At 50.0% G+C, this 11,270-nt stretch overlaps 1 protein-coding gene across 4 annotated transcripts in view; it reads right to left on the bottom strand.

Annotated features, from left to right (window-relative positions):
* Nucleotides 1-1,215: 1,215 nt before the first annotated feature.
* DZIP1L (DAZ interacting zinc finger protein 1 like) overlaps nt 1,216-11,270 on the bottom strand; it is a 57,521-nt gene continuing 47,466 nt past the window's right edge. For all 4 annotated transcript variants that reach the window (XM_033212547.1, XM_033212549.1, XM_033212548.1 and 1 more), the window contains 5 exons: nt 10,855-11,047; nt 7,371-7,587; nt 6,742-6,926; nt 3,833-3,972; nt 1,216-2,200 (listed from right to left, as the gene is read on the bottom strand). In XM_033212547.1, coding sequence (XP_033068438.1) covers nt 2,039-2,200; nt 3,833-3,972; nt 6,742-6,926; nt 7,371-7,587; nt 10,855-11,047 — 897 coding nt within the window. In that variant the 3' untranslated portion in view covers nt 1,216-2,038. The remainder of the gene's footprint in view (nt 2,201-3,832; nt 3,973-6,741; nt 6,927-7,370; nt 7,588-10,854; nt 11,048-11,270) is intronic.

The following is an 11,270-nucleotide window of genomic DNA, read 5'->3' as shown; positions in this document are numbered from 1 at the left end:
CCTGAAAGTGGAGCTAGAAACAAGGACTTAGGTGCAGATTAATTTATCTCAGAGGTGCTCATAAGAGAAAGAAGTGAGGGAGTGAGAAAAATGAAACAGAAAAGAGGAAGGCCGATGAACTATGCATTAAAAATAGTAACTGCATATTAGTGAGAACTAGCACTCAGTCCCACAAGGGACTCTGAGAAACCGTGCAGAATGAAACTCAGAGGTACCCCACAGAAGCACAGGAAGCCTGGAGTAATTGCTCTAGGCTTTTACTCATCAGGCAATTACTCATCAACTCCCATCCCACCAAGATTGTGGGCTGGTCTGGAAGCATTCGCTCTGCAGCTCTCCTGAGCTTCCTCACTGAGCAGCTTCCTTTGTACCACAACACCCCCAGCCTGCCCCTCCCCCAGCCGCCCTACCCCACCACCAGACCCCTTTTGCTTCCTGCAGTGCGTTTCCTCCATCACCTTCCTATGAGAACTTCAAGTCCTCACCGGGTGTCAGGATCACCCAAAGGCCAAAGGAAGTCTGGGTGAGGTGGAGGTGGTAATAGACAAAATAAGATTGACCTTAAGTTGAGTTGATAATATTTGAAGCCCAGTGAAGAGCACATGGGTTCATCACACTCTTCCCTTTACTCATATATGTGTTTGAAACTTTCCATAGCAAAAAGTTAAAAATAGATCTTTGCTGTGTCAGGGATGGAGGTTCTTTGCTGGGTCTCCCTTTCAGGAAAAAAAAAAAATGCCATTCAACCAGGAGAAATGAAATTGACTGACAGGTTCACTCCAAGGTTCACTCCAGCTTTCAAGTCGAGGTCTCATTCAGTCCAGGCCACCCCAGCCAATGGCCAAGTGTGGGGCAGGCATGAGCACCTGGACATTTCTGAACAATGGGGACTCCCAAGTGGGCAGTTCTTGCTCAGGAGCTCCCCACTGGGTCAGTGGAGACCCTGTCAACCCCACATCAATGCCCTGAGTTCTCCTGGCTCCTCCAGCTTCCTTCTCTCTTTCTGTTCACAGTGGTCAGGTGTGCATTGCACTCTGCGGCCTTTCCCCACCGGATCCTGCCTCCACCTCCTTTTCTTTCCCAAGTGCAGCTCCTCAATGACTCCATCTTGGCAGCCGTGTCCCAAAAGACCTAAACTGACACAATTAAGATGCAGTTGCTTCCTTCCCTCCCAACCCCTTGAAAGCTCCAAAAATAATGAAATACATACCAGAGTTAAAAACATCATACTATATTTAAATGTTTGCATATAATGTATCAACGTTTTTCACACTAAAAATATACAACGGCTATGTATAAAACCTGATTTTGGAAATAATATCAAAAAATACACGTGTGGTCCCTTGGGGGATACAAGGTCCAGCCAAGTGGCCCTCTTCTCTTCCCATCCATGAGTAGGCCTGCCACATATCACAACCCTAGGAAACTCTCCAGGATCACCCAGGCTGGGCTGGATGGCCTTTCATATGCTCCCCGTAACACCCTGTTCTCTGCCACTAGATTATTACCCTGTGCTGGCACTGGCTGCAGACATTCTGCCCCAGCCTCTGCCTGCACCCTAACTCAGTAGTGAGAGGCTAGAGGGCCTGGCGCAGAGTAGGCAGGCACTCAGTAAATAATTTTGGATCAATCACAGAATGACTGACTGAGCCGTATGTCCCCAAAAGGACCCCAGATAGGACCCATCTCCACAGTGTTCCTGCAGTTTTATAAAAGGCTTGGGAAAAGAGAGCTAGTGACTCTTTTCAGTCTCGGGGGGACATGGAGGTAGAGGAAGAAAACTACCTGGAGGTTCTGTTTTAACCCTTTCTCAAGCCTTGGGACCAGGGGCTCCTAATCAGGCACCTGTGGCGCTCTACAGCAGAGCCCCTCACAGGTCAGGAGGGATGAGATCATATCCATTCCCTGCACTGCTTCTCTCCAAGATGACCTCTTGGTTGTTTGTGAAGACAAGAGGCCCAGCAGCCTCTTCTGTTGGAGTGGACCTGAGCTGGTCCCAGCCAGGCTAACCCTCTGGCCAGCCAGCCTCTGGGGTGAATCACCAGGCAGGGACCCTGGGCTGGCTGGAGCTCTGTGGACCACTGCCAAACTTCTCTGGGAGCTTTGAGCGAGACAAGGGCTTGGGTTTCTCTCTCTGGTCCAGGTCCAGAGGAAGATCTTCCAAGGAGGAGATTTCCAAGTCACTCTCATCTTCAGAAAGCTGCAGGGGGTAAAGGGGAGAAGAAAATACATTTTGATAAGGGAGGAGGGTAGCTGAGAGCTAAGCACATCGCAGGATGGGAATGCAGAACAGAAATGGGGACAAATGCACACTGGGAAGAAAGCCACAGGGAGACGCTACTCCTCCTGCCTTCTCAAGTCTTCCTGCCTTTGAGAACCTGCTTTAGTGACCTGGGATCACGGTGATTTCAAATACCCCTGAAATTCTACTAACCAAACGCAGGCAAGCGCCTTGGAAAGGCCTATGTGCAGAGCAGGTTGCTTTCGTTTTCACTTCAACTTTGTGCAGATTTTTAACTCCCTCTTTGACAGAGTCAGAAGTCCAGAAACTCCACCATTCCAAGTTCTCGAGCTGAATGCACTGTGGGCTAATGACCCACCTCCTCTCAGACGGGTTCCCTCGGGCCTGGTAAACATCCTGACTGAAGGAGCATGAGAGGAGCTTGGGAGTCCTTCAGCCTGGAAGGGTCTGCGCTGCAGCCAGCAGGACAGCTCAGAGTCGGCCAAGGGACCAGGCCACCCCCTGACCACAGCCACCCGCGTAGCAGCCCAGGCCTTCCCCTCTGGAGTCCTCAGTGCCCCTGCTGGCCACCTGGGCTTTGATACAAGCCATCCTATGCATTTTCTCCAGGAATGTAAGGCGACCAATCAGAACGCATGCAGGGTGCAGGGCAGCAAGCATGCTCTGAGCAGCGCCTCAATCTGTTTGGGGCTGTTGGTGTTCTTTCACAATTTGGAGAAAGGAATACGTTTTTTCTTCTCAATCATTTGGATGCATTACTCACAAATATACATGAGCTGTGTGATAAACCAAACACACCGTGGTAAAGAGCGGGGAGTGCTATCAAAAACCAAAGAATGGTTGCCCACCACTACCAAATTTTAGAGCAATAGCACTGATTACCCCAGGATGCACCTTTTTGATTGAGAAAGGTGAGAAAGGAGTGTGAAGTAAAGGGAGCTCTAAAGTTTTCTGCTTGAAAAATAACAGCAGTGTGCAAGTTGTTCCCTGACGGAGGAGACAGGGGCAGTGAGGAGGGTCTGGTGATGCCAGGGAAGCTCAACGTCTGAGCTCTAAGTCTGAAAATCTGATGGTGGCTACAGTCTGAGGCAAGGCTCAGGTTTCTAAAACAGAGGTATCTAAATATTCCCGTCTTGTGCTGTTACTGACTCTGATGTGCAATGCGAGGCCACTCCAGTACCACCCTTGGGGGAGTCCACTCCACATACATATTGTCTTAGGGTCCGTGGCAGAGGGACTGGGGAGAAGCCCACTGTAGGATGAGACCGGACTGGAAGAGCAGTTGCTGCAGGAAGCCAGGCACAGAGTCAGCTCCGAGGCTCTCTGAGAGGCAGGAGATGGAAGAATCCAAACTTACTGAGCATTGCTTGTATAATGAACCAAAAGGCTTTTTAATGTTAACTTGGACACAGGTATTCCAAACTGGCCATCTCTCCATGTGCACAGGGCAGAGGGAGGACACCTGCGATGTCCCACTAGGGCAAAGGATGACACTTGCTGGACCCTCCCCAACCTTCACCCAGGCCACCCAAACTCAGAGCTGGTTCTGTAGGGAATTGCAGGGTGAACTCTAAGCATCCTACATCCTACCTGAGGCTTCCTTCCTGGTGTGGCAGCCCTCTGTGGCCCAGCATTGGGCATAAAAAACAGACTGACCCCTCCAGCAGGCTTCTTTGCCGGAGCTTCTAGCTGCTTCTCCAGGTTTTTGACCATTGACTGCACCAGTGTTCCTGGAAGGGGAAAAAGTGGCTGTGTCAGTGGCAGAAGCCTAGAAAATGAGCATTTCAGTTTTATGGGTCATGTCCAGGCTCCAGTGTGGATAGAGGGAATGAGCAGAAGGGCCAGGAGGAAGAAGGCTGGGCAACCACAAAAAAGGAGACAGAGAAGGCCAGGCCAATGGGTGCCCAGTGAACAGAGGCTTGGCATATTCTGAAAATGTGACTGTGCAAACTTAATGACATGGCTAGTGACAGAGACTTAGGAAGCTGTGCTTCCCTCTAATAAGAGGCTGAGGCAGGACCTCTGCTCGGTGTGGGGAATGAACTGTATCACTAGCATGCACTTAGTTCCTCAACATCTTCACACAGAGACAAGAAGAAATATCATAAAGATTAGTACAGGAGGACTGCAAGCAAGAATGACTTTCTGCAAAGTCCATGCAGGAAGCAGGAGCTAAGCAGTGACAGAGATCATCAACAGATCCCTGGTGCCTGGCACACCAAGGTGATGTATGAACTTCAGGAATGACCAAGAAGCAGGAAGCTAACTACAGCCTTCTATGATTCAAACGAAATCAAGATCTGAGCCGACTTTTGGAGCTACAACAGCCCTTGGCTCACTGATTCATTCAAGAAATGTTTGTTAAGGGCCTATGATGTAGCAGGCACTGTTTCCTCACTCTCTCATTAATCACTTTGTCCAAATACCTCATTTTACAACAAAGGAGCAGAAACCACCGCACAAGGACAACCAGGTAGCAAGTGGCAGAGCCAGGACTTTCTCTGAAGATTCCTAACTCCCAGTCCCAAGACCTTGCCACCCTATTGCCCTTGCCTGGCAGGGCATCAATACTTCTCCGGAGATCTGTTTCTGGTGAATTATTATGGACTGGCAGGCTTGGCTTATGCTGTAAACATAGCCAAGTGCTGCAGAGTCTATTAGGAGCAAGAACTTTGCAGACTGCAAGCCTAGCCTGACATCCCAGAGTTTCTACTTACTGACCTTGGCAAGACAAAACTCTAAATTCCATATTCTTTATTCTTTAACTCAGTCTTGGCTAGAAAATACAACTGAAGCCAGAAGCTGCAGGCTTCAGTTGGCAGTTTTATAGGAAAATCTTGAAAGAATGGGAGTAGACAGTTGTTTTGAAAAGAAGGATGCTCAACTAGTCATTGCAACCTGTTAGACAGAAAATAATACATTTAATGAATATTGTCATTCCAGTTACCAGGACAGTTAGCTCAGGTCTCTACAATGCCCTTTCCATCAACAAGTTGAATTTCTAAGTCTCTTGGCTGAAAAGGGCAAAGAGCTTCCCTATATGATGAAACAGGCTGTGTGGCCCAAAGGCAGCCTGCTATAAAGGTTGACTGTCTGTGGCTGCCTCCCCTGTCTCAAGCTTTGCTGGGAAGCCACATTTTTCACAATTCAGTTGTTGCGAAAAATTATGTTTGTTACAGTCTATGTGTTATAGAAAACTATATTTGTCAAAATGTTCATGGTAGGAAACTGTTTTCCCTTCAAGTTGTAACTGAGGTTTGCCCTGGAGGCTACTTTGACCACTGTGGTATTTAACTAACTCTATGACCATCAACTCTTGATCAGTGCTAATGAACTCAAACAGCATAAAAGACTATGGGGATATTCTTAACATTGGGAACACAGCTAAAGGCAGCTCTTTCTGGGGGAAAAAAAATAGTTTACAATTAAGTAAATAAACAGTGACTCTAACACATTAACTTCAAAAACATCATACAGAATCTCAACTTGCCATGACGCCATGACATGGTTCTGTGGTCTTGGGCCAGTCATAATGTCTATGAGGCTTAGTTTCCAACTTCTGTCACAATGTGTGTGGCTCAGCCTTCCCTCATCAGTGCTGTGAGGAGTAAATGAGGAGACTCGTGCGAAGAGATCCACACAGAGCTGAGCACTCAGTGAGCACCCAGAAACACCAACACAGAGGGGAGAGCCTTCTCTCTCACGCCTCGAGCTTGCACAGAAGGAGGGAACTTCTGCTCTACTCACTGGGATGGACAAGGATAGGAGAAACACCCTCCCAGTTTCTTCCCCACATCCTACCCTCTCCTCACAGAAGCAGTCAAGCAGAGGTGGGCCTGCAACACACCCCGGGCCACAGCGCACCGGAAGGAGGGCCGCTGATCCAGAAAACAGTGCCAGCTCTTTCTCTCGGAGCCTCCCCGCCCCTGTGGCTGGGTTTGGAGCCAGGCTGGAGTGCACCCTACAGCTGCCTGTTAAAGGTCTTGTACATTCAGGGTCTGCTTTGCAAACCCAGCCCTGCGCACAAGTAAGATCAGGATCCGGATTCAGGGAGGCTGGAGGGGCCCCCACTTTGGCCTCAAGTGCTGGTTGTTCCTCTAATCCAGCCCTAACAGGAAGCCAATGCCTCAGGCATTCCTGGGCCCTGTCACCACTATTAGAGCGAGGCTTTGATCACCCGTGGCTGGCCACTGTGTTTACTCTCTACTGGAAAGAACATGGAGGAGAAAAGAGATGAGTGGCTCCCTTCGACCTCCCACAGTCAACAATTTAATGACAAAACAAGGGGTAAAATAAATCTTGCTCAAACTCTAGCTTTCTCCTGATATCTCTGCTATCCCAGAAAAAAAAAATTTGAGGCGAAGGAGGACCATCCTCTCCAAGCCAAATAGGGAAAGAGATGTCAAATCAGAAAGCCTAAAGGAAGCTGAAGGGTGTTTCTGGAGCCTCGAGAAATCTGGGCTGGAGAAGGGTTTCACCCGTGGTCCCAGCCCACTCACCCGAAGGTGCCAGCTCACCCGAGCCCTGGCCAGGGGGCTGGGCATTCTCTGAGGTCTCGGTGTCAGACCAGTCCCAGTCATCCTCGGGCCGAGGCACCATCCTGGAAGGAACTTTCGGAGGCTGTAGAGACACACGCTGCACACGGTCTCCGTCTGAGTCCTCTTCAGAACTGAACGGGGGCGTGCTGCCATGAGGAGAAGAAATGAGGTATGCATGGGCCAGAAAGAAAACTTCGAAAGCCAAACTTCACCATGCTGCAAGCTGGCTTGGTTTGCTCAGGGCAGCCCTGCTCCCTCCCTCAGGCCCAGAAGATAGCTAGGAGACTCGTGGAGTGCAGCAGCCACACCAGCTTCTCCCTTAGTAGAGCCCTGCATGTCTGAGGATCCGCCCCTCCGGAGTGGGAACGGGTTTGGGGGAGGAGATGGGTAAGGGGAGTGGGGTTTGTCTTGGCTGGGAGCACAGGTTCTCAAGTACAGAGCCCAGACTGGACCCCGCCTGAGGCACCTTCTATTCACATGTATCTGCCGCCCACCTATCTGCAGAAGCCTGGAGGAAGCCCAGAACAGGGCTGCCTGAAGCCAGGAGCCACCACTGCAGGTGGGGTGAGAGGGCAGAGTCTGGGGCTCACCTCATCCCAGGCCCCGAGGAAGGAGGGGTGCTGGAGGGTCCATGCACTCTGGAGCGTGGAGCTGGGGTGAACACCTGGGTCAGGCCGGAGCCATGGCTGCCATGGCTCTGACGAGTTGGTAGGGGCGGCTCTGCTGGCGTGGATGGCAAGCCCACCTGCAGGGTCCTGGTCTTTGGCTGGGCCTCTCTGGTGACCAGTGGGCTCTGCTGGCTTTTGACTGGAAACAGAAAGGAATGACTTTTGGAGTACACCCATGCTGGGTCTCAAGCCTAAGAGGAGGGAGAAAGCGGCTCCAACACCTGGAAACGGACAATCACTCCCTCTCTGTGCTGTAATAACCACAGCAGATTTCAGGATTGCTGCCAAATCAGGTGTTCTGCTGCTGGCCAGATTCGAGGCTGGGAGGACAGTTCCACAGTTTCCTCAGAGACCAGGAGAGCAGCTGGGTGCTCCAGGGTCGTGTTGTCATTATAGAAGACCAGCAGGAGTCCGCCGGCCTGAAGAGGGACTCAGCAGTCCTAGATGGACTTCACCAAGGCCGCTACCCTCTCCCCCACCCACGCTACAGCTGCGGCAGTGCAGGCAGCCCTGCAGGAAGACCATGCTGCCACCAGAGGTCGCCGCAGGACTGCATGAACCATCAAGATCCACTCAAACCTCCTCCCAAATGCAACCTGGGGCAAGGCACTACCAAGGCAGGCAATTGGACACAGCCCCTCTGTTTTCCAAATCACATCAAGACCTATAGCTGAGAGGAGGGGTCCTGGATCAGCAAGTTTTTATGGAAAGAGAAGACAGCGAGTGCATCACAGGGAGTCAGACATGTGTGGATTGAGTCACAATGTAAAATGAGTTTCTTACAGTAATTCAAGATCAAAAACCGTTGACCTTTGAACAACGTGGGTTTGAACAGCCACGGGTTCGCTTGTACATGGATTTTCTACTGACTCTGCCACATGAGACAGCAAGAGCAACCCCTCCTCTTCCTCCTCCTCCTTAGCCTACTCAACACGAAGATGACAAGGATGAAGTCCTTTATGATGATCCACTTCCCCTTAACGAATAGTAAACATATTTGCTCTTCGTTGTGATTTTCTTAATAACATGTTCTTTTCTCGAGCTTACTTTATTGTAATAATACAGCATATAATTCATATAACACGCAAAATATGTGTTAACAGTCCATGTTGTCGGTAAGACTTCTGGTCAACAGCAGGCTATGAGTAGTTAAGTTTTGGGGCAGTCAAAAGTTACACGCAAATTTTCAACTGCATGGGAGGGTGGCACCCCGACCCCTGCATTGTTCAAGGGCCAGCTGTGCACTGCTCTCAGTCAATGTGTCTACTCAGAAGTGGAGCTTCCAGGAAAGAGTGAACTGAAGAGAAGGGGAAGACAAAGACAAGCTTGCTGGGGGAAAATAACAATAGCTTCCCATGACTGTGCACCAGATACCAAGAAAAGCACTTTACCTACAACCACTTGGCTTCTGAGCATCTTCAGAGGCTATCCTTTTCCCTACAGAGGCTTGCCCTCAGCTCCACGGAAGAAAGTGGTGAATACAAACCCAGGTTGTCTGTCTGCCTCAATCTTGGGCCCTCACTGCTACCTCCCACAGCCTTGCCCCAGACAAGAGAAGAGGCAGGGTCCGAGCAGAAATGGGAGGTGAGCATTAAGACAGCACTTGCAGGACCCAGGAAAAGAATAAAGGTGCAGAGCTGGAAGGAAAGGTCTACAAAATGCCACAAAAACACAGCACTTATCTCACACCTCAGTAACATCTCCAGAGAAGGCAGAATCTCAGGGCCAGGGAAAGGGAAAGGCAGTGAAGGGGGCTCTCCCTCCTGGCTTTTTTACTACAGGAACAAAAGTGTGTGGGAGTGGGTGGGGCGTAGTACCTAGAAGGAGCAAGATACCTTTGCTTTCTCTTGGAAGCCAGCATTCCGAGGGTTTTTCCATTAATCCTCCCCAAGTCCCTGTCCCCTCCTTCCTCTGAGTTCCCACCACCCCTGTGCTTGGCTCCATCATGTCACCTGGTCCTGGCTGGTTTCCCAGGTGAGGTGGCAGACCCTGGCACAGAGTCAACCTCAGCAAGTACTGAACTAAATGAATGAGTGGGCAAATGAATGAATGAGCATTTGACTGAATGAGCAAAAGGATGTACATTTAAATTGGAGCATGAAAAGCAGATTGGCAACCAGGACAAATACCCTTCTGTCTGAGATTTCTGTGCAAGACTAAAAACCATCCTTTCCTTAGAGATTTTAAGACCAGAAGTTTAAACTAAATATTATAGTTTCCCAGGTCAACTCATTTTTTACCATATTTTCATGCCAAAATGACAATGCTTTTAAACACAAAATACCTGCTTTATACTTGTCCAAGTAATAATTTCCATGAGCTCACAGGATTGCTATGTTAGTGTTATTTTCTCCTAATTCACATGAGGAAAAATAAAAATAAGTTATAAAATGATTGGTAGATGTAGCAACTAAAATCATCTCTCATATCTTCAGAGATACCTGGGCCAAACTCTGCAAAATTTTTTTGCATGAAGAGCTCAGGTTGGTTCTTCCTGGACACAGGAGATACAGAACTAGCTTCCTTCTGGCCGCACGTGTCCCTGACTGAGAAGACAAAGTAAAAGGAGCAGGACAGCCCCCTGCATAAGCAGACCAGACCCACTGAAGTCCTCCCCAGAGCCTCCAATCACAGCAGCCCAGGGCCTCTGGGAACCTTCTAGAAACAGGGGGCTCTCAAACCTGGGAACACAAATACCCTTGCTCCGTAAGAACAGACTCAAGGGTCCTGGTCCACAGAATTTAGTGTTCCACCAGAACCACAGGGCCTTCTTTTGTCATGACCCCCCGAGCATGGACAAATGGTAAAGTAGCAGCTATGACCTGGCCCAAGGAACCAACTCTGAGCTCTGAGAATTCATCCGTGTGCAGAACTGGCCCAGCCTCTCACGCCCTCCCGTGGCCAGAGCAGGGGCTATCTGAGCTCTGCAGAAGTTTACATTTGATTGATATTTGCCTCCACCTGCAGCTCCAATGTTCCCAGGCCTCTGCCTGCCTCCCCAGGCTGGCACACCTGGTGTGTAGAGCCAGAAACTGAATAGGCTGCTCTCTGTTGAAGAGACACTCAACTGTGGTCGCAGCAAGCCAAGCAGTGCAGAAAGAAGGTGCTAAGGGAGGCAGCATGTCTGCACAGGGACAGTTCAGGCTGACAACAGGCTCTAGCTCTGGCTCTCCTCCGACTTCCCTGAGTGACCCTAGACAAATGCCGCCACTCCCACCCCAGATCCTATTTCCTCAACAGAGAACTTCTGGACTCAGTCACCTGTGAGAACCCTACCAGCTCAGCCCTTCAGAGAAGTGCCCCTAATGGGGGACAAAGACTACACCCGCCTCATGTGCAAACAAGTCTTAGCAAGAATGGGACCCTTCCAGGTCACAGCCCTGAGTGAGCCCTCTCCCCAGTGTACCTGAAGGCTGCCCATCTGGCTGGGACACCACAGCGCCATTCTCCTGTCTCTCCTTCACTCTGCTGGTGACTTCCTTGACAAGCTTTCCCCTCAGACTCAGAAATTCAGAAAACTTCCGGGCCTTCTGCTCCCGCTGGACTCTCAGCAGGGATTCCAGGTGTCTGAGAGTCTGAATGGAGATTCCCTTTGCATCCTAGAGGAGACAGGAGTTCACCTTTACAGACAGAGGCTACCCTTCTTCTCCTTCCCCTAAGCCTCTCACACCTGCTGCTGCTGCCCCGGGAGTCTGTGATCAGTGACTGGTGCTTTTCTTGCAGGAGTAGGAGGCATGAAATGAGGATCAGAGAAGGGTAAGCAGCGGCTTCAAAGTTGCTGTAAGTGCAGTGGTTTGGGGTTTGAGAGCACCATCAAAATGT

The sequence above is a fragment of the Trachypithecus francoisi genome, unplaced genomic scaffold, assembly GCF_009764315.1.
Source record: "Trachypithecus francoisi isolate TF-2019V2 unplaced genomic scaffold, Tfra_2.0 Lachesis_group0, whole genome shotgun sequence".
NCBI classification, from domain to species: Eukaryota; Metazoa; Chordata; class Mammalia; order Primates; family Cercopithecidae; genus Trachypithecus; species Trachypithecus francoisi.
Note: the sequence above shows the minus strand (reverse complement) of the source record. Positions and strands in the feature narration are given on the sequence as shown.